General features: G+C 41.9%; 1 protein-coding gene across 1 annotated transcript in view; it reads left to right on the plus strand.

The window, feature by feature from the left end:
* The window catches only part of SND1 (staphylococcal nuclease and tudor domain containing 1), a 433,869-nt gene that overhangs the window by 63,251 nt on the left and 346,625 nt on the right, over positions 1 to 23,993 (plus strand). Inside the window, 1 exon segment of the mRNA NM_001135474.1 lies at positions 3,513 to 3,626. Coding sequence (NP_001128946.1) covers positions 3,513 to 3,626 — 114 coding nt within the window.

Here is a 23,993-nt window from a genome sequence, read left to right on the forward strand (position 1 = left end):
AGGTTATGTCCGTAGCTCAGGAGGCTGTTGAACAAAAAGGAGGCTTTTTTGTTTGTTTTATGTATGCTTCAGGGTTTTCAGAATCTGAATAACAGCAGCCTGTTGCACCCAGTGAGCACTGTGGATGGGCTGTACAGGTGAGAGAGTGTGACAGAGGCTGAAGATAGGCATGGATGTTCCCCTAATAGAACTCTGTCGTTTTCTTGACTCATGGCAGCCCTTAGCCTACACCTTGTTATCATTGAACCATTTTTTCCTTTTATGATTGGGCTTCACGAAATGGGGAGGGAATTGGATTTAGTGCATGTATTTGAGTCCAGCTAGTGACTTTTTCCATGTAGACTTCTGCTCCTATGCCTTAGGTTATCTCTTGGTGTGTGGGATGTGAGCGTGCATGGTGTTGGCTTGATTAGGGATCTGTAGCTAGCAGAGAAAGTGGGCAGTGTGGGCATACTTCAATTATCCTGATGAAAGCACCAGAAGAAATATCACTGTTAAAATGTGGTCCGTAACGGTGCTGATGAGCTGGCTTCAGACAGTAATCCACTCTGCATCTCACTTACTGCACAGTACGTGGCTATAACCAGTATTTTATTGCCGATTCCATGTCTCTGCTCAGGAGCTGCTTGTTCTCTGGACAGTAATGACACAATTTACAGAGGAATAAAAAACCATAAACCCCACTTATACACACACACACACACGGACACACACACGCACACATGCACTCACCCTTCCTATCTTCACCAGCAAGCTAAACCTTGCTTAGCTGGCAGTGGCAGAGTGCACAGTTCCTGAAGAGGAGGTTTCTAATCAGGGAGATGCTGAGCATCAGAGAGAGTCTGCTGCTGGGGCCTAAAATTTACAGCTCCAAGAATTCATTGCTGCCGCTGCTGCTAACATATTACAAGGGGTGCCTAATTCTAGTAACTTGTTACAGGACATCCTTAGATCTTCGTGTTCTGTAATCAGCGGGTAAAGGTGTGAGCACTATGATACTTTCTTTGGTTTTATTACTCTCTAATTATGACTAGGGAGCAGAAAACATCTAGATATTTCTCGTATCTTGATTATAGGCATTTCCTTATGTTTTTCGGAATTCACAATAAGAATTCATTTTGGTTTGAGAGAAGGTGTAGATCTGTCCAGTATTAAGATTTGGGAAATCCTGTGATGTATGTGTCTTTGATACATCTGACAGTTACCCTCTATCCTTTGGGTATCTGTTTGGAGGAGGAGCAGTATTGATTTGCTGTAGTAGCTATTTTGCTTAGTATGGCTTAGTGGAATTTTTTTTCTTTTCTTTAGCTTGAAATTAGGATACCAGAATAGCAGATATCATGGAAACCACCCCCCCTGAAATGTTCTGTCATCCATTTTATAATATCTTTCCCTTCATCCAAATGTGGGATTTTGAAGGACTGGGAAATCATTAGCTGGGGTCTTTCTTTTTGGTCAATTGTCCAGCCCACTACTGGAATTCCATTACTGTGGACATTTTTACTTGGCATTAGTGTGTTTAGATGGTAATGGGAATAAGATGTACTCTATTTTTTCTTTCAGTGACTGAATCTGTATTTTTGTTTATACTGTCTAGACAGTTTTTAAGTTCTAAACTCATGAATGTGTTTTTGTGATTGGGCTGGCATTAAGGGGCTGTTTGGTTTGGAGTAACTAGCCCTGACCTTGGTCCTGGTATGATCACTCATCCTGCCTTTGATTACCATTAATCTTCATGTTTTTCTGGCAAGATGAATTTTGGGTTCTGGCTCTCTAAGTTTTAGTGTTTAGCTTATGATTCTCAGATCTGTCAAAAAGGTTATAGGAGAATGGTTATGGTTATTCAAAGTTGTCGTTTTGCTGTTTTCAGGGTTGTAAGTTAATTTTAAGTATAGTAGAAAATTAAAAATTTCTCCTTCTGATCTACTCAGTTCTTTCTTAAAACTTTCATTACTTTTCTGATTGCTGGGCTGTTCTCTACACTGCTTTCATTGCTTACAGTGGTAAAACCCAGGGATATCTTCCCATCCACCAGCCATAGTAAACCTTCTATGGACTTACAGATTGATTCCAGCTGTCATCTTTCTTTTTTCATTCATTCTGTTTGATGGCACTTAACTTCTGCTGTTTTCTGTTATATATAATTTCTCAGTTGTTTATGTTTTATATCCTTCTTCAGATTGTTTCTTAAGGCATTCCTTACTCTTTGGTGTGTGGTTGGCTGGTTCTTTGTGTTTCCGGTGTGTGGCTGGCTGGTTCTTTGGAAAAGGTAGAGAATTGCTGTTTTTGGAGGAAGCTGCAAGTAAATGAATACATTCTGTGCTAGAAGATCTAAGGCCTTTCAAGAAATAGTTAGAGAGGCCTCCTTTAAGATACTTATCAGTGTGACATCCATGATGGCAAAAAAGAGTCTAGCTCCTTTTGTTTCATGCATGAAAGAGGAGGGAAATTTTGCCAGTCCACCCTCGCCATGTGGCAGCTGACCCTGTAAGTTTGTTCATTCAGTCTGGTAGCTCTTAAAGAGGCCCGATTGAAGCCTAGAAGAGTTTGATTTTGATTCTGCAGATGAAGTAGATGGTGATAATGTTTTGTAGTCTGCAGCTGCCTTGTAATAAAGTGTTGCTTGAAAGAAAAAAAAAAGGCATTGAATATAATTGGGCGAATTGTAGACTGCTGGCTATATTATGCGTTCTAGTTACAACTGATGTGGTAAGATCCCAGTTTGAATGGAGTTTTATTCTGTACACATTGTAGAATGTTCTAATAACCTTCACAGAGGAATATTTATGCTTTGTCCTTTGACTACATACCCTTGTCATTTATCCCAGACTAGTTCTTTTTCTTCTGAGTGTGGCGTCCTGTGTTACTGATCTTGGGTTCCAAAACAAAGATGTCCGTAGTAGTAGTGCTCTGAAAAGGTGGCTTTCAGAGAGTATCTGAGGTAATATCTCGGTAATTTCATGTTTCTGCCTGTGAGATTAACAGCTAAGCATCTCCTTTCCCATGCTGAGATGACAATTCTTTTTGCCCTTCACTTGCCTTTGATTTTTCTGCTCTCTATTGGGGCATCCTATTTTGGTTCTTTCTCATCTAGTGCTGGTATCTTCTTCAAATCCAACCCTTGCCTCTTTTTCTAGATTCACATTGAGATTTTGATTTTAGTTTAGAAGCTGTTTCAAGGAAAATCTTCAATTACATGTAGAGATAGGATTTCCAGTTCTTAAGCTTTGTCGTGAACCACAAATCTTTGTCAGGGCAAAAATAAAAAAAGATTGACCATCTTTATGAATGATACAGATTTTGTCTCATTGAGAAATCATAATAAGGTCTCTGGGAACTGATAATTATAGCATAGTTTTCTCTGACATTGTTGCACCATGAAGGATGATACTGTTTTTCCCACAAATGGCTATTGATCTCACTTTCTACCTGTGAGGGGTGGTGGGCCTTGCTCTTGGACATGTGATGGGGGCCATAGAAGCAGGTTTAAGCATGTTCCTTTTTGCTCACAGGTGATGCAGGTTCTGAATGCTGATGCCATTGTTGTGAAGCTGAACTCAGGCGATTACAAGACGATTCACCTGTCCAGCATCCGCCCACCGAGGCTGGAGGGGGAGAACACCCAGGTGAGAATAGGGAAGCAGCCGTGCCTCTTTGCATAAACCAAAAGGAAGAAGTTGGAGAATTAATTAATATATGACATATAGAATACATATATGTGGGAATGCAAGGGGACAAGTATTTTAAATCACCACAGTATTATTTTCTAATATTTAAAGCCTGACTACTATTGGGCAGGTCTCAGTGTCTTGTGGCCCACACCCACTGCTCTGCCGCATTTCACATGGGCACTGTTGGCACTTCTCCCCAGGGGGCTTGAGTGCAGTGAGGGTTGGGATATGTGAGATGGTGGATGAGTTTAATTAACAAGACCTTATTTTTCTGTGAATAAGGAGAGGAGAAGGTCTGTATCTTGTGTACATTGTAATAGGACCCGTTTCTGCTGGTCATTTTGATTTGATAGTTCTTTATGTTTTTGCTCTAGGAGGAAATGAATCTTGGTATATATATTCACTGGGGTCACCTACTCATTTTTTGCAGGTAGTAACTATAATTAGTAGTTAAACTGTTTGCTATTTTTTGGATCTTTTGGCAGATAGGTTGGTGTATGACTCAGGTACATCATTTTTGAGAAATGCTTTGTATGAAAACTCTAACAAGAGTTGGTATTACATATGCAGATAGACTGATTTTTTTTGTAGTCATGACAGTTATATAGCCATAAGAGTTATGAGAATTGGGAATAGGGATTAAGGTTGAACATTTTTGGGGGTTTGGTTATGTCATATTTTTACAGACATCTTTCCCGCGTCTGTTTTTGTCCTGTGATAACTAAAGTGTGTGATTATGTTGACTAGTATAGAACTAGTTCCTCAGTGAGAGCCAGCGCCAAAGGCAAATATTTGGAGAGTTTTCAGTAATTAACTATTGTGGATTGAAGTTACTGCTGTGTGTACTATCTACTGCCTGCTTTTTTTTTTTTTTTTAAGAAACAGGTTCTTGTTATGTTGCCCACACTGGAGTGCAGTGGCTATTCACAGGTGTGATCATTGCGCACTACAACTTCAAACTCCTGGGCTCAAACAGTCCTTCTGTCTCAGCCTCCTGAGTAGCTAGGACTATAGGTGTGAGCCACTGCACCCAACTTATCTACCTTTTTTTATTTATCCCTTTATACAAAAAGGATGGGATAAAAAAATCCCTTTTGTATAAAGGGATAAATAAAAAAAGGTAGATAAGTTGGGTGCAGTGGTTCTAAAGGTGTGAAATTTGCTTTTCTGATGTTTTGCACATATACATATCTTGGTGCATTCACAAGTTGAAATTCATGCATTGTTTTCATTTGTGTGAGAGTTTATAGACAGCCCATAAGAGTAAAATAAAAATATGATTGTCTTTTGAATCACATCATACATAAAAACCACGTACAGGATGGGTGATTTGAATGTCTGGCCAATCAGTTCTTTCTCTCTCTTTTTTTCCCTTAGAGGAGGCAGTTTAATGCAGCAAACAGTGTTATGGTAAGGTTGAGAATTTAAATGCATGAAAGCCTAGAAATGCCAAAATAAGGTTCTCTCAGTAACTGTAGCTCTGCCTCATTGCACAGAGTAAATACACATCTCCAATTTTATCAGTATTGGGAGTAGTCCACAATTCTGCATCTGTGCCGTACAGTTGGAATTAAGGTTCCCACAGCAACCACAACTTTGAAATTCTTGAACGTTAATTTTTGTGCCTGTATCATCAGCCAGTGCATTATGTTAATGTAGATTATATAGCTGAATTTTAAGCAGTTTTTAGGGAGATGGGGGTGTGATAGCTTAGGTAGGATGATAGCAGGTTTTCTGAAGTAAGCACTAACCTACTACTGAGTATTTTTAGTTTTCCCAGTATCCTTTGGAACCCATCAGTGGGTAAAAGATGCATTTCCCTTAGCCTACTGGCTGACGGGAAATTGTTGGAATTGGAGTATTTCCTAGTTTAGGCAGAATCCTGATTATAGAATTTCTTGTCTCTTACAAGGCGTGTTACCTCTTTTTTTCTTCTTTTTTCTTTATTCTTTCTTTTTCTTCCTGTTCACTCCTGAGATCTTACTCCATTTTAAGACAGTTCTAAGTAAGGCTTAGCTGCAGTAATCTACAACATATGGCTTGTGAGGAAGATGGAGGAAAGATTTCCATTATTTGTCTGTTAAAGTCCTTTGGAAGAGTTTACTGAAGGGCCACATAAGAAATAAGTTAATATAATGAACCTTGAATGTAGTGGTAGAAGGCACCCTGAAGAGTAGCCGGTTTTGGTGGGTAGTCAGGGTGATCTTCCCAGGTCAGCTGCTGTACCTTGTGAGTGTCAAGGATGAGAAGTGAGTCAACAGGAGGAATGGCTCTCTAGGCCAGTGCTGTCCGACAGATATATAAATGTGAGCCACACATGTGAGCTCTATTTGTTATTTTAAATTATCACATAACTATGTAAAAAAACTAAAAAGAAACATTAATTGTAATTTTTAAATTTGACTTATATCCAAATTATTATATCATTTCAACATTTAATGAATATAAAAAATAAATGAGACATTCTCCCCCTTTTTAAAACTGAATATTTGAAATACGGTATGTATTGTACATTGACACTACATTTTAATTCATCATAGCATATTTCAAGGACTCAATAGGCACATGAGGCTAGTGGCTACCCTTATGGATAGCACAGCTTTAGAAATTTGCATGAACAGGTAGTCCTTGTTGATATGTATTTACAGATACTTATTTTGTGCCAGGTACTGTGCTGGGGGTGCAGCAGGGAATAAACAGATGTCCCTTCTCTGCCTCATGAAACTTTAGAGTCTAGTAGGGGAAATACACAAGTGCTGTGAAAGAAAAGCTTAGAGTTTAGGAGAGTGCATAGTCTGCGAAGGCTACTTTGAGGAAGTGACATTTAAGGCCTGAAGAGATATTAGGAATTAGCTAGATAAAAAGTGGGAGAAGACAGTTTCTGACCTGGAGAGCAGCAATGATAAGAATTAGGAGAGTTTTGGGGACTAGAGAATGGATGGCTCCTGTGGATGGTGCATGAGTGGTATGACACTTGTGTGGTACGAAACCATAGGCAAGGCCAGATCAAACATGTCCTGTGAACATCTCAGGATACTCAGGAAGGGAGAGAGAAAATGGGGCATATGATGAACTGCAAGTAATTTTGTATGACTGGAATAGAGGATAAATTTCGGGGGAGTGTTAAGAAATGGGCCTGGGAGTTAGACAGGGGCCACTTGTTGAAGGCTTATATGCCATGCATTTTAGGTTTTGTCTTGAAGAATTTTGAACTGGTGAATGGCATGTTTGGATTAAAATACTCTTGTTTTGGTTGTTTGAATTTACAAGATATGAAAGCAGTTTGCATGTAGAGAGAATATTATGCCTGGTAAAAACTTACTTTAGCAAGGAACTCTGGATTTTCTTTTGGTAAGTCTCAGTTGACCAAAGACATTGAAAATGGCATGATCAGGCTGATGAGTGAGAACTGTGGATGCTGCTCCAGCAGTCTTTCTTTATACTTGCCTTTCGACTTAAAGAATTCCCCCCCGCCAACCCCTGCCCCTTTCCTTGGCCTGGGATTACTAAAATAAGAAAAAGAAGAAGAAGAAAAAAGAATTCCCCAGAGCTCTTATAAAGAATACAAGATCCTGCTCTATGCTTATCTTAAAGTTACCAGAGATTTACAATATGGGTGTGGTAAGAAACATCACCTGGGCATCCTAGTGTGACTGTAACTATATGTGTTTAAAGACTGAGCAACAGGCATCCTCTCGGAGTCTTGGGTTTCTGGTTTCCTTTACTACGTACCAGCTGTTACAGTCACAAGTGGAGCCCAGTCAAGTATTCATGGCATAGATGTTGGGGCCAGGACCTCTGTTGGCTCATATGGCATCTTCGTGGAAATTTAGAGAAGGGTACTGCTGCTTCCTGTCAGCATCATGCCAGGGGCCATGGCTTGGCAAGCAGAATGGAAGCTAAATTTAAGCTCCTGTTTTCCCTTTGTCCGCTTTGCCAGGTACCCTTCTGCAAGGCACAGCATGCGCAAAAATATGGGCCTGCCCTAGTTAGAACAGGCTGGTAGAATCTCCAAGGAAAACATCAAGGGCATTTTTTGGGAATTGAGGAGTGGTTCTGTAGTTGCGGAAACATGGAGTGCTTGAGGAATGTTAAGAGATGAAGGTCTGTGATGGATGGACTGTGGAGGGCCTTGAAAGAAACACTAAGGACATTTCCTTCTCTCTAATTACAGGACTCTGCCTGGGGGTCAATGGCTTTGGCATGGAAAGGATAACCTGATAACTTATGGTACTAGAGCCTTTTCTAAACCAAAGAACAAAGCGGGAGAAAGTGCAGAATAAGGAACTAGATGAGTAGGAGAAGAGGGAAAGTCTGTGGCATGGGTTTCCTCAAGGACAGGCAGATGGGGCAGACATTCCTGCTCTAGGGCAGGCCTCCACTGCTAGCTCCCAGATGAGGACTCCGTGGGACTTTCCCTTCAAGGAAGCATGGGGGAGGTTCTTTTAATATTTTCTTCCTCCGAGACAACTCTATATTTGGAGGATAGTAGGGCAAATTGTTTTTTTCTGTTTTGTACACAGAGACAGGTTCATTTCTCTTAAATTATACTGGGAGATGAGCTTTTTGCCTATGGCTAACCATATTTCCTCTCCCTTAATTTGGTTACTTTCTAATTGGAGCCAGAGGAAGTACTTGGACAAACACTGTGATCAAAGGAACTGTTTTCACCCTAGGCTTTCCAATATTACCCAGAAATTCATGGGTAGCCACTTCTGGATTTTGGTTGGAGCTTGGTTTGTTGCTAGATAGTGTTATGGGAGAGTTAAAAGGAGGGATGTGCAATATTTCCCTCTATAGGATTCTAGCTGGATATGTCTGATGTTGACGGTGTTTCTGTGGCACCCTGCTTCTGGATTAATCCAGTGTCAACTCGTAGGAGATGTTAACTCTTGCAGGCTGAGAGCCAGTTAAGAAAGCTGACGTGTGATGCTCTTGTGAACCTGGCCATGTATCAGAGTTTCTCTAAAGGTATAGTTTGTTTTATCCAGTTGTTTGCTATGAAGAAATGTGCTAAATCTTGGAGAAAGGCTATGGGTTTTCTGAGCTGCTGCCTTAAAGGAGATAACACATTTTGCGATCTCAGGACTTCCTAGAGAGTGTTTGGCTTTGATCTGAAACTGGAAAGCCTAGTGCTCTATTGCCCAGGGCTGCTGTGGGCTTTGTATTACACTTGGAGTGTTAATGACAAAGGAAACAGCCCCCAGGCATCCGATGAAGGGGCTGACTTATTCTCCCTGAAGTCTGTTCTTGCGGTGCTATTGTAGTTGACTAAGAGATACAGAGCTGAAATTTACCTTGAAAACAGGTACATAATGTACCCAATCCCCAGGTGTATAAAATTTGCTTTAGGTTGCTGGGCCTTTTTCTCAGATTCCTTTTCTTAGCTGTCTGTCTCTCCCATTCTCTCTCTTTGTATCTGTTTCTCTGTCTCTGACAGCCCCCACTCCCAGCACTCCCGCTTAGTATTTTGGGAAGAAAGTGTGGAAACCCAAAGGTGGAGTCTTTCCCTCAGCTGGTAGTCACCCCCTGCTACCAGCCTCTATTCATTTCCATCACCCTGTCTTTTAGTGTCCTCCCTGTGAATTTATTTACCACATAAAGGTTTGTTCACACCAGGGCCTCCAAATATTCAGACCCGGGCACTAAAGGATCAGTTTTGTTAAAGCTGCCATCTGCTGAAGCTCCCAGTGTCCTTGTTGCCTTCGTTTGGGGAGTTCATCTCCCAGACCTGGCCCGCTTGGCTCTCCAGGGCAGGCAGGTGGGAGAGAAGAGCTGAGATAGGTGCATTATTAGTGATGCCCTGGGATTCTTAAGGGCTTTTTGTTAGAGGCAGGGTCATGTAAGGCAATGATAACTCCATTCATTGTACGGGACTCCGGGGTGCTTTGCCATTAAAAGCGATTTTCAACCTATTCCCTCCAGTTTAGATTTCTGAAGGCAAAATGACTGGTCCCTCTGGACCCTCAAGCCGACTTTGCCAACTCTGAGACACATGCCAACAGAAAGCTGTGGGGTTAGAGACCCTAAGTTAGAGACTCACTGTGATCTCCTGCTTGTTACTGGGAGCATAAGGCAAATAGCAAATTAGAGAGGGACTCCAGCTTGGCATTAAGGACCTTGGAGAAAAGCAAAAGCTCTTTGAAATGGATATAGCATTTCACCAGTCTCCAATGGAGAGATTTTGGGACTGCAGCAATGTGATCAAAAGATGCGGAATATGTTAGAGGCTGGCAGAGGCATTCTGTACGAGTTTCAAATTTGTTTGATCTGGGCATTTTTGAGAAGAACACTTGAAATCTTCTTTGTTAGAAGACTGAAAAAAAATTACTATTAGAAGACTGTGGGTGGGTCTTAGCTCATCTATTTAAGATTCCAGGATATATATGTCCTGATTTTTAAGATTAATATCGGGTACCAACACTTAAAACATCCCTGTGACCTATTCCTCAGCAGTAGAGGTCATGGAGTAGGAGGGGGACAAGCCTGCCTCCTTCTGATGAGGTCAAGACATTTGGTATCTGGGTAGATAGCAGACTTTGCTGAAGTGCACATTTCACTGATCTCTCTAAGTGAATTTTAAACTGGAGAAGACAGCATGTGCCTGTCTTGTTGCCCTTTGATTTCCTTTCTTCTCCCCATTACAAATTATATTCCCTTTCCCAGGATCTTGCTTATCTCCTTCAAATAATTTTTTGGGATTTTAACAATCTCCTAGAGGGTCTTGGTGGTTTATCCCTGAACTGGGTGCATTTACTTCTATCAATCCATAACTCTCTCTTCCTTTAATCATCACTATCACACAGTTCTACATTTTCAATTTATCTAAATCTTTCTAGTGCTGGTGTGTTCACATTTCTTGTCTCTTCTCAGTCTTGTGAGCTGCAGTAATTCTGTGTTGCTTCCAGAGTTGTCAGCACCATCATATTCACTGCCCTGTGAGCATTTACTGTACTTACTGTGCTGAGGTAACCCTCTTTCTTGACCTAGTTCTTGAAGGCCCCTTTAGGCCAGAGACTTCCATACACACCATCTTTCCCTTCTCTGTAGCATCATGCACTGTTTATTTGTGTACATCTCTGCTTTCTATTGTGAAGTCTCACCTCTACCAAGGCCAGGAATAGCAGGGTCTTCTCAGCTTCATATCCCTTCTTTCAGAATCTTACAGAGTGCTGTGAATAAATAAACACTTAATAAATGTTTGAATCAGAATATCTGCTGAGGCATAGACCTAATTCCATATATTGCTTGTGAGTGGGCATCATTTTTACCACCTCCCAATCCATAGCTAACCCCCTTGACTGCTCTGACAGCCATCTTGGCTTGAGCCAATGTGCTGGTATCTAACTATCTCTGGAGGGAGGTTTTGCACTCCTGTTTTTTACTGCTTCCTAATTGGATTGCTTGTTTTGCTGGCTAGGTCACACATGGCTGTTTTCTGTAGGCACTTCTTCTTCTACACTCCCAGTTTTAATCTATTGCTGCCATTGCGTTGACTCGCCCTGCCTCTCTCTGTGTGGTGGTTTTCCTCATAATGTGTATTCCATTAGCACAGTGAAGATTGAGTTCAGTCCACCAGAGGGGTTAATTTCAGGATTTTAAGTGCTTTTGAAGATTGGTCCCCAATTGACTTTCTTTTAACACCTCTACTCTGATTCAGGCTTTTCTGAATATCTTCTTTTCATAGTACTTCAGGTATCTTGATTCATTGAAGTTTATAGTTGCAGTTTTTACTGAGGGGTATATATATATATATTACTGTTGTCGACCTTGTTGGTTGTCAGATTATTTCTTTGCTTGGAACTAATTTTAAAATCAATTAGAGATCTTTCCCTTCATCTTTCTCTTTTATTTATGAGATGCTGATTGCAGAGCTACCTACACTGTGTTTAGATAAATTACTTTTTTTTTTTTGCATAACATTTATATTCAAGGCAAGTTTAGTTCAGTCATCCAGTGTTTCGCATTTTTGCAGGCCGGGCTGTAGGTTTCATTCCTTGGTGGGCTAATTAGCTTTGTACTGGGAAAATTTTGTGCAATTCAGAAACCAAACATTTAAGTTCCTTGTGTACTTTAGGCACTGTAGGTCTGGGAAATTATTTTTATGAATAAGGTGTTTATAATTTTAGGATCCATATCTCTAATCCTGACAAGTATGCGTGTGTGTTGTGGTCGGTCACCAGGTAGACTTTAGACTGAATGATGGATTATGGATGAAGCAGCATCATTTCTGTCACTGTTCTAGAAAAAAGCTTTTCATAACCGAGACTGGAATGGGAAGCTGAAGGACACAAATGATTTCCCTACCAAATGACAGGCCAATTGCTTAGACATATTTTTGATGTCACTTTTCATTTTAGCCTTCCTCTGAAAATCTACGGTCAGTTTATGAGCTGTTCACATTGGACAGCTCTTTATTTATTATTTATTTATTTATTTGAGATGAAGTCTCGCTCTTGTTGCCCAGGCTGTAGTGCAATGTGGCGATCTCGGGTCACCACAACCTCTGCCTCTGCCTTCAAGCAATTCTCCTGTCTCAGCCTCCCGAGTAACTGGGATTACAGGTATGCGCCACCACATCCAGCTAATTTTGTATTTTTAGTAGAGATGGTGTTTCTCCTTGTTGGTTAGGCTGGTCTCGAACTCCGACCTCAGGTGATCTGCCCGCCCCAGACTCCCAGAGTGCTAGGATTACAGGCGTGAGCCACCGCGCCCAGCCTGACGTTGGACAGCTCTTAGTCTCACTATCTACTCTGATATCCGTCTTTTTGTCAAATGCCTTTGCCTGGTTTAGTAGTGTATTGGTGGCCACCAAGGAGTATTGCTGTTTCACAGTAGGGTCTCTATTCAGTTTAGCTGTGAAGACATTCTGGAGACTTTGTGTTCCTTGCCTTTTCATTTCTCTGCTAGAAGCCACTTGATGTAATAGCCTTCATTCTTGTTTCACTTTATTGGTCAATTAGTGTGGATAAGCAGAAATATCCCCTTTATGTGTGTTCAGACATTGGTCTCAGAATCTGCTTACCTCTGCTGCCCTGCTGGTTTTGGATAGCCCACATGATGGACGCCTGTAGTTCTGCTGTAAAATACTTTTTCATTTTTTTCTGCATTTTTTTCTCCTTCTCTACTCAGTTTGATTTTTCTGGGTCATGTAGATTTGTCATTTCTTCAGATCTGTTGCTAACTAAATGTCTAGCACATAGTTGACACTCAGGTGTTAGATAGTGTCTCATTGCGTTCTCATTGGGGGTCTTTACTGATTATTCATAATTTGGGGATATAGGGATGGGCAGAATATGCTGACACTTGGCTTTCTAATTCTACCACTCTGCCTTTCCTCGGATATGTTCCTCATCACTACTTGGAACGCTGGACTTTTTTCACATGCTGTTGTCTTTTGTAAGGTGGGCCACAATTAGGAGAAAGCCACATTCATATTCGTATGGAGCTGCCTTTAGCAGCATCTGCTTCTCCAGCTGGAGAGGCTTGTTTTAGAACGACTGGCATGCGGAAGCGGTAGGTGGAGGTCTGGGAGGGGCTGCGTAGCCAGGGCTCCCCTTCCAGCCTCCCGTCTCCTTTAGGCTCTTTCTGGCCTGAGGCATGGTCGCCATGGCTCACCCGATTCTGGTTGGACCCCCTTTCCTCTACTTCATACCGCAGCTGCTATGAGCGAGTGCACTGTGTTCTGCACAGGAGAATTGGCAGACAGTTCCCTATGCTTGTTTTGGCCATTGGGACATCCAGGATTATTAGGCCAGTTTGTACTTTAAGAGGAGGGAGACTTGACATTGCTCAAAGCAGCTTATTTTATTTATTTCTATTTCTTATAAAGGGGAAAGAAGCTAGCCCAGCCCTTCACTGTTCGTTTCAATGTACCCGGCTCAACGTTTTCCTCGGGAAAACATGCAGGGTTCCTCGCAGCTGCTTGAGCCAGGCTCTGTCCTTCCTTCGCAGATTGCCCCGTGGTGCCTGCCTCTTCACTCTCCTAAAGCTTTTTGGCTTTACCTTCCTTCCCTCACCCCTCCCAGTCTTCCCTCAGAGGACTGACTGGTTCTTTCAGCCTAGACACTCCTGTTTGCCTGCCAAGGTCCCCTTCTTCTGGAGGTGCATAGCCTCAGCACTGTCAGAGTTCAGGAAAACAGAAGCTCCTCCAGTGAGAAGCCAGTTAATAACAGCTTTTGGACCCATTGTTGTTATTATTAGATATCCATAAAATCTAGCAGGTAGAGAATCGTCATTGGGGCTCTGCTGGAGAGATATGTCTCAATCCTAAAAGATACAAATTAGTCCCAGAGTACCTGATACCATAGACGGAACCTGACAAACTGGAAACTCAGTGTGATAAAATCCTACAGCCTTTCATCTCTCACTCCCATCGCCCAGTAAGAAGTGCATTCTCAGGGTGATGATTCTTATCAGCAGAAGCTGATGGTGTTGAATGTCTCTCTCTTGTCTCTTTGTCTAGGAATATAGTGGAGTGTGCTCTGGTGGGAACACGCTGTCTCCTTGCCTTTATGCCCACCCCAGAGGTGGAGGATCTGGAGACTTTGGCCCTTTTGGCCAAGCACATTTGTCTTCCTCGCCTCATGATTCTCAAAAGTTTTGTTTGTTTCTTTGTTTGCTTTCGTGTTTTGACTTGCCAATATTTCTGGAAGTATCTGAATGGTAAGAGTATAGGTATGTGCTCCTGCTACTTTAGTTTTCATCTCGATTTCTTTGAATTACCTCCCCCATGCCACACTGTGGTTCCTTCCATTTCCACCTGCTACCCTCCCTCTTGGAGTGCAGAGGGAATTTGTAAACTTGGATTTGAATGATGAGGTCATTTCTGACCAACACAATTTGGTCGTTCTATTAGTTGTTCCTGCAGACCTTACAAAGGAGTATGTTGCTGTTCTTATATGGCCTTGTCTTGTGTTGTTCAAAAATCCTCTGTGCTATGCTTTGGATGCTGCATGAGCCTGCAAATGAATGCTTAGCATTGTTGAAGTTGACTGCTGCCCTTCAGCTGTCTGGCTTTGGGTTCAGCCAGAAAGAGTGGCATCTTTAAGCTGAGTCACTTTTTAAAACATGGACAACAACGAAACTGTATTCTAGTTTTCTTGAGCAACCACATTTAAGCTGCTTATTAAATACAATTTTATATTCTAGAAAACTACATTTGTACAGTTTAAGCAAGACCAATATTCTTCTGCTCCTAGAAGAAGTTAAATAAATTTATATCTTAATTGGTAAAATCTCTAAATCTGTAGCTTGTAGGTATTGATTTCAAGAAGACACCTCACTGATCACAGAAACAAGTGGATGCTGCATGCTCATGGTATGGCACAGTGTTCCTCATTCTGGCTTGTTTGTAATGTCAGGTTTCAACTTTGGTGTTTGTAAATAGTGGCGGGAGGTTTCAAAACTCCAGTTGTTTAGAGACTGTAAGATTTACTTCCTTGATGCCTATGGAAGGAATCAGGCTTTAGACAGCTGTGGTTCAAGATACTTTTTTCACCTTCTTTCTCATTCCATTTTTCACATCCATCTTTAACTTTCCCTCTCTCTCTTCCCTCCCCCTAGCTTGGTCTTCATTATTACTGTCTTGGTGTTGGTCAGGATTAATATAAGGGAGTGAGGAATGAAGAGGTTAGCTTCATTTCCCCTTTTCTCCCTTTACCTTAAGTCCACATTGACTCTATTTTCTGCCTAATTGTAACCTACTGCCATGGATAATTGAGGGATGGAAAGTCCCTCATGGTATTTGAGGTTACTGATCTTAATGCAGTAGAGGACTGGGAAGACGTAAAATCTAAGGAAGCAGTTTTGACTCTTCCATCCCCATGCTTTGTATATCTTTCAGTGATCATGGTGTCCCTAAAGTAATTTTTGAACAGGTCTGAAGCTGAGGAGTAGGGACTCTTTGTTATTTCTGGCTGCAATTTGACTTTGGTACATCTGTCTTTTACCTAGGTCCCCTTCCCTGCTAGGGAAATTATATCTATATGTATGGTTCTAAGATATCCCCTGATGCAAAGTTTTACAAGGGCAAATCATTTGATTGTTAACTGTTAGATAGATTCACTGCAAATATGGCTGCCCAACATTATTGCTTCTCATTTGCTACAAACGAGCTCCAAGCCTTCTGGGTTTACACAGGACTGCTCTGAGGACAAAGATTAAGTGAATTTCTGTTGATGCCATATATTTTGATTGCACAGCAGAGTCGCAGTGTGTATTTGGGGCCTGCCACTGACTGCCACTGCCCTTCTTTTCATGGTTTCTCTCCCTCCCCTCCCTCTAAGCCCTAGCTGAGAGGCACAGGTGCATGCCCTGTTGACTCTCATGGTCAAATCTAGTTGAGCTTTTCCCCTAGAGTAAAGGCCAGATCAGTTTTTCTTAAGATGTAGTTCATAAGCTACTTGTGTTAAAATCTCTGATCGGAATGTTCATTTTTCACAATTGCCAGGTATCTCTATTGCACTTCAGCTTGGGAACCACCGTTCTAGATTGTTGCTCTTAGCAATGGAAGAGTGCGGGCTTACTAAAGCTCTATCTCCAGGATTTTGGTCTCTGACAATGCAATTTTTCTTTTCTGAGCCAGACTTTAGTGCAGTAATATCTCTGCAATTTCCTGTGTGAGATTCCCCGCTCCAGGTCTCAGAGCCATATGCTAAGCAGACATGTCCCTTAGCTTGGAACATCTCCTGAGGATTCCAGTGAAAGGAGATATAAGAGTTCTGCCTGAAGAAATTTATCTGCTTCAGAGAACAGAGTTCTCTAGGGGATAGTAGAGTTTCTTAGGGTTTATAACATACTATTTGAGCTGATGTTTAGGTGGGGCCTGCTATTTACAGTTTCAGGTTGAATTTTACTTCATGATAAAAAGAGAAAAGGTTTATGAAGTGGTGCCTTGTTAGATCTGGGGTCACACCTCATGTGCGATTGTATTAGCTGAACTCGGTAAGGCAGAGAAAAGGATGCAGGTTAAAGAACGTGCTTGCCTCTGGCGTGTGCAGGCAGCCCTCAAATGGTTGGAAGAAAATACAGGTGCTTTATGGTACATACAGAGAACGTAGGAGCTTGATGGCGGTTCAGGATATAGCACAGCAAAATCCTCAAGCATCTTCTGAACTGTGACTGGCACCCTAACACAGTGTGCAGGTTTAGTGTTAGCGGACGATCTGTATTAGGACTGATGGAGGAAATCTTGTCCTTGTTCTGAGGCCTTACAGTAGTCTTCTGCTGAGTTCTTTTCAGGACTCAGCTCTGAGCATTACAGGATGAGAAATGCTGTCTGTTAGACTAATTATCTGATGTATGCTAAATAAATGCACAGATGTGATTTAAAAGTCAGTTTTGGGTTTATTAATTTATGATGCAATTTCCAGCTGCCAAATAGACCAGAATATTTTGATGGGCCAAGGGCGTTCTTTTTGTGGAGGAAGTTTGCTTATTATTTACAGAGTCTGAGTAAAGGAGATTGCTGGATACTGAGGAAAACTGAGGTGACCCTGAATATGTTCCTGGCCCAGGTAGAGTGTGAGGTGCTGGGCATGCACTATTTTGTTGACTCCTCTACCCCATCCTTGGGAGAATAATGACAGCTTGCTCAGGGTTCCTTCTCTGGTAAGTGGAGGAACCAGGATTCTAATTGCCTCCAAAAGTGCCACCTGGACCTGGAGGTTGGTTGCATGGGTTGGTGGTCTTCTCCTTAGTGTTGACTGGACTTCTTCCTAAGCTCCTGTTTTTCAGGATTTCCACTATCTACCAGAAGCTGTAACTGGCTGTCTTTGTTACTGTAACACATGCTTTCTTATTTTAACATATTTTACAAATGAAAATATTTCCTACAACCACTTTTGGAGGCACCATAATTTATATCAAGAGAGGATCTAGGGCTGGGCATGGTGGCTCATGCCTGTAATCCTAGAACTTTGGGAGGCCGAGAGAGGAGGACTGCTTCAGGCTAGGAGTTCCAGGCCAGCCCTGGCAACATAGTGAGACCCCCATCTCTATAAAAAAGAAAAATATACCTTTAATTAAAAAAAAATAAAATAAAAAGAGAGGCTGTAAGTTTTCTAAAGGGTGACTTGTGTTTTTTTGTTTGTTTGTTTGTTTTTTGGAGACAGAGTCTCACTCTGTTGCCCAGGCTGGAGTGCAGTGGCACGATCTTGGCTCACTACAACTTCCACCTCCCGGGTTCAAGTGATTCTCGTGCCTCAGCCTCCCAACTAGCTGGGATTACAGGCATTTGCTACTATGCCTGGCTAATTTTTGTATTTTTAGTAGAGATGGAGTTTCACTGTGTTGACCAGGCTGGTCTCAAACTCCTGACCTCAGGTGATCCCCCGCCCGCCCCGGCCTCCCAAAGTGCTGGGATTACAGGTGTGGCCCACCGTGCCCAGCCTGACCTATATGTTTTAAATTGTCTCCTTTCTGAAGTTTTCCTGGCAATGATCTCATGGTTTAAAAGAGTCAGGCCAACTCTGTGAAGAGACTGAATTCTCCTTTTTTAATAGAGTCTCAATACTAGTCATTTTTGTGCAGTTTCTGAGCACTGAGAGCACCTGCTTCTAAATAGTTCGTTGTCAATTTAATTTTCATTCATTATTTTCACACATTAACCCCAATAGATAGATGGCTTGCGTTTCTGCTTTCATCTTCTCTACCCTAGGAATTTTCCTGATTATAAATGTGACATAATCACTTTATAAATTTGGGAAAATTTAAAGAAGAAAATACAAATTACTTAAATTTCACTGCCCAGAGGCAACATCACAACTGTTAATAATCGCATGGCCTTCTCACTAGCTTCTCTAACTGAGAATTTCTCCTGGCCTTTAAATAATTTCCTGAAACATGATTTTTAATGGCTATGCAGTTTTTAATGTGGACGTGTCATAATTTAACGAACTTTCACCTATTTTTTGATATATCAGTTATTTCCAATTTTTATGATTATATCTTCGTTCTTAAAATGAAAATTTGCCTTGAAGTACAAAGCATTAAACGGTCCGTTCAGATCAGAGGTAGCTCTTAGGTAAGTTGTGCTGTCATACAATGTATGCGGTTCGTACCACAGATACATGTTCCCAGAGGGTCTGATATTTAGTCCTGCTGGCAGTACACCTTCTAATCACCTAATTCCTTATGTATTTGTGTTATTTAGAAGCAGGCTGTGATCGAGGCCCTTTGTGTTTTGTTGCCAGAATGCCCATCCCCGCAAACAGCTGAACTTGCTGCTTCTGAAATAAAGGGTAGAGTGGATAGGTACATCTTCTCCTGGGGACCACTGCTCTTTTCTGTTGCCCTGGCTGGGAACCGGTGAGACGTTTTATGGGAACACAAAGGCTCCCATGGCAGCTTCATGCTTGCAGCCTGCAGTATTTACTTGTTTTGGCCGATAAGCTGCTCTGTCGGGTACTTCTACAGTGCACTTGTGAGTATTGGCACAATTACATTACAGATTATTAAATTGCATCCTATTGTGATAAAAACAGTCACCCCCAAGTAAGTGTATGTAAAGCAATTATATGTAATTAAAATATAAGAGCATAAGTGACCCGTAGATAATTAAAATCACTGTTGCTAAAGAAATATACCACACCCTCACCTTGAGGAGGATGATGCTGCCAGTTCAGGGTTGGCAAGAAATCAGACAAATGAGGATTCTCCCCAGCTGTTCTGTCTACTGTGCGTGAAGTCTGAGCACTGTCAACCTAGTCTTGTTTGTTCTCAAGAAGTGGTATGGTGGCCAGGCATGGTGGCTCTTGCCTGTAATCCCAGCACTTTGGGAGGCCAAGGCAAGCGGATCACCTGAGGTCAGGAGTTCGAGACCAGCCTGGCCAACATGGCAAAACGCCGTCTCTACTGAAAATACAAAAATTAGCTGGGTGTGGTGGCGGGCACTTGTAATCCCAGCTACTTGGGAGGCTGAGGCAGGAGAATCGCTTGAACCTGGGAGGCAGAGGTTGCAGGGAGCCGAGATCACGACATTGCACTCCAGCCTGGGCAATAAGAATGAGACTCTGTCTCAAAGAAGTGGTATGGTATGTATAGGGGGGTTATGGCTCACATTGTTGAGATCTCTACAGGTTTAGTATCCCCTGTCTAAAGTGATTGGGACCAGAAGTGATTCAGATTTTGGATTTTGGAGTATTTGAATGTGCTCACTAGATGAGGATCCCTAGTAGGAAAATCTGAAATCTGAAATGTTCCCATGAGTATTTCTTTTGAGTATTATGTTGGCATTCAGAGAGTTTCAGCAGTTGAGCATTTTGATTTTTGGATTAGGGATACTCAACCTGTATAACCTACAGTCTGCATCTCAAATACACTTTAAGGCAAGAAGGCAGCCATTGACAAATGCAGACCCAGGGACAGTGTACTGTCTGTGTTCCATGTCACTCAACAATTGAGCTGCTCGTTTTTTACTGGCTTAATATTCTGATTTGATGCCTGGAAAGCATAGAGAATGTTACAGTAATCCAACCCAGAAGTGACTATAACTCTGTATGGTTAACGTGTATGGCATTATGAGAAAACACTCTCAGATCCTCTAGAGTGTTCACATGTTCAGCTTCGTATCTTCTCTGATTATTTTTCATGTGTCCTTTCTCACTGTGGGCAGCTTCTCCTCCCACCCCCAAGGACTGGTACATTGATTACTCCTAGTGCATTCGCTTAGCCACTGGAAGTCTCGCTCTGGCCTTCCTAAAAGGTGTTTCTTTTTTTTTTTCTTGAGATGGAGTTTTGCTCTTGTTGCCCAGGCTGGAATGCAATGGCACGATCTTGGCTCACTGCAGCCTCCCAGGTTCAATCGATTCTCCTGCCTCAGCCTCCTGAGTAACTGGTATTACAGGCACCTGCCACCACGCTCGTCTAATTTTTTGTATTTTTAGTAGAGATGGGGTTTCACCACGTTGGCCAGGCTGGTCTTGAACTCCTGACCTCAGGTGATCCACTGGCCTCAGACTCCCAAAGTGCTGGGATTACAGGTGTGAGCCACCGCTTCCGGCCCTGAAAGTTGTTTTTTTAAGGCTCACGTGTTTATCTGGGAGAAGTCCATTGGTAGGAGGGGAGAAGACCCAAATGAAAGTTGCATCTGTTTGCTGCTTTTTTCTTGAGGTCTTTTTCTTATCTCTTTTCCTCTCAGAGAGGATCATCTCTTCAGATAAACAGGCTCCAGGGAACCTAGGAGACCAGGGGAGGATGGGGGAGGTAAGAGCTAAGTTACTAGTTTCTGGCTTGCTTTAGGGGGTCACCCTGTATGACCCTTCAGGGTGGTCTCCCACTCATTCTTCCTACCTTCCTGCCTCCACTTGAATACTTTCCCCCTGTTCCTCTCTTTCTGGCTCTGGAGAGCTAGCCTTACTAGCCAGTAGAGGGCTTTGGAAGGACACTTGCAGGGTGTGTTTGTGTGATGCACAGGAAGTGTGAGTGGAGATATTTTAATTTGTGCACAGGTGTGTAGCTTGGAGCGACATTGGCTCCCTCTGGTTCAGTTCTGATGAAACAGAGCAGTGGGTTTGTGCTGAAATGTGTCTGCAGTTTCAGTAAGAGAAAGAATGGGTTCAGGGCTGGTGATCATTCAGTGATACTGTGTCATTTGTATAGGTCCTTCCCTGTGGTTCTGAAGAATAAATTAGTATCTTGGTCATTTGAAAAAGTAATTTTAGCTCGTAGACTTCCTGTCACACTTGAGTAACTTTTGAAAAGTATAATATTTTTACTCAAATCCCATTAAATGTTAGGCACTCTTTCTATATTCCCTTTACTGTCCTTTTACTGATTAGTGAAATATTTATGTGAACCCAGAAGGCTGATTTATTTATTTTATTGTCTTTTTTAATAACTTGCTTCTCCCTAGTGCTGGGTGCTTTCTGAGGCCCAGACAACCGTCATGATTTCTTTGGTGATGATCTTCTGCCCTCCCCTGGCCTGCATCCTCAAGGGATTACTTGGAGCTTTCTTAGCTTTAATGAAGCCTCTAGCTGTTACGTCCCCTGGGTGGGTGGTAATAAATCCAACCAAAATGCCCACCAAGGGAGAGTGTAACTCATTTTAGGGCATATGGCGCATTAGTGGCTAAGACTCAGCATCCTGACTCCTGATTCCCAGGGACAGCCATGGAAGAGATGTAGAAGTAAAATGTCACATTCCAAGTTGTACTTGGTCCTCTTGCCCTGGAAGCCTATTTCTTGTCCTAGGTCTGAGGGTTTAGTACATGGGTAAATTGCTGGCCAAGGTGCTTCAGACATTCTTTAGCACCTGCCTCTGTCTGGACAAGGAATCAGGCAGGGGCTGATGAGAGTGGTCTCTGATACATGGTATCTGGAAATTCTTTTGGCCCAAGTCTTAAAGTCATGGTGGTAAAAGGTTGACTAGAAGAGAGCCTCTGAGTGGAGAGACATCCTATGCACAATGCTCGTTCTCTTCTCCCCCTTCTTATTGCCAGCATAAACAGTTGCACTTCTGGCTGGCAGATTCACCCTTGCTAAGTCTGTGCTCAGGTTGCTGTCCATGATTAAATTCTCGCTGCCTGCAAGCACAGATTCCAGGTGTTGTTTTAAGGTTCAGGGCAAAACAGTTTTCTGTAATCTCTCCTGCTGTAAGGGTAACTGGCTATATTTGTTTGTAATGGACACATGTCTGGCTGTGTGTGTGTTTGTGTGGACTACCTTTCTTTTATTCATTAGGCATCTATTGAATGGATAAGGTTTGTAAAAAAGCCATTTTCTTTAGCAAGTAGCTTGGGTATTTTTTTAAGCGTTTATTTTTCATGTGTTGATTTGGAATAAAGCACACACAACTTGGAATGAAATAAAAGACTAATGAGAAACAAGGCCATGAACTCATCAGTGTCTCAACTCCACAAAATTAGAGTCCCCAAAGAATCACAGCAACTCATCTGTGTATCAAGCAGCAGAACCGATTATTGCCTTCTTTGGGTCTGACTCTGTAGCAACATGGCTCAGTCAGCAGAATAATGCAGAGGAAAAATGTTAAGAATAGATGCTTTTAATGCAGCTCTCAACCCCGGGCTGCACATCAGAAATCACCCAGGTAGCTCTTAATTAGTGTACATGCCCCAGGTCTACTGAATCAGAATTTCCAAGGGGGTGGGGGGTGGTCTAGTAGCTTTTCTTCCCTCCACCCTCCAGAGCTCCTCAGATGCTTCTGATGTGCAGCTAGGATTGAGAACCACTTTTTAGTGTGTCCTGGGTGTCTGTGATAGAAGTGGAAATCTGGTGAGATTGATTCTGGATTGGGAGTCTTAAGCTTGAAAGTGATGACATCAAAACCAAATCAAATCTTATAGATGCAGATGTTGTTTAGCCTGCTTTAAGACTTATATGAAGTAATCATATTCTTTTACACTTTGGAGAATTTTTACTGATTCCATAATAAAGATGTCATAGCCACTCATTTCTTTAACAATGAGTTTAAATATTTCCCATCTGGAAAGCTCTTTCCTTGAAAAGATTTATTACTTCTCTGTTTCCTCTGGAAGTAGGGAGAGAAAACCATTAACATAGTAATAGTGTCTGATTTCTCTTCTCTGTCCTATGGTTTGTGCCAGTAGTTTCCTTAAGAGCCATAATGTGGCCTGATTTATGAAACTTACCTGGGAAACTTTTATTCTCTCATAAGAATACCTGTAACATAATCAGGATACTTAGGCGGGTAAATTTCATTCCAGGCTTGATTTGCCTTATATATAATTAACTTTCTCAAGAAGTAAAATCTAAAATGACTCTTAAATATTGAATGTGATTTTATAATATGGCTCCTTGAAATGCCCTTTTCCTCCTTTGTCCTTTACCTGTTTGTTTTTTGTTTGTGTGCTTGTTCTTTTACCTGAAAGTCGCCTGGGGGAACTTGAAAACAAAATAAAACAACCACTGCCCAGGCCTCAACTAAAACAATTAAAGCAAATCTCTGGGAGTGGAGTGCAGGCCTTGTTGTACCACAGGTGACTCTAATTCTGAAAGACGCTTGCAAGCCCCTGTGTTGACTGTTGCTTGGTGAGGTGCTTCTCTACTAGCCCGTTCTCCTTCTTCCTCACTCTTTGCTAATGTTGCCTTCCGTTGTGTACCTGTTATGGCCCTTAGGAGACCTAATCATTTCACTTCTGCAGGTGACTTTAAAAGGCCCACTTGTTAGAATGGAACACAGTAGATTCCTCTATTTGAACTTTGCTTTTAATAAATGGTGACACTATGTGCTTATTTAGTGTTCTTTTGGGGTAGCTCAGATCTCCTTAAAAGCCTTATTGTTAATCCCCTCAGTGTTTCCCGAGAGTGAGGTAAGGGTTTCCTTGTTATTAAATCTAAT

The sequence above is a fragment of the Pongo abelii genome, chromosome 6 (assembly GCF_028885655.2).
Source record: "Pongo abelii isolate AG06213 chromosome 6, NHGRI_mPonAbe1-v2.0_pri, whole genome shotgun sequence".
NCBI classification, from domain to species: domain Eukaryota; kingdom Metazoa; phylum Chordata; class Mammalia; order Primates; family Hominidae; genus Pongo; species Pongo abelii.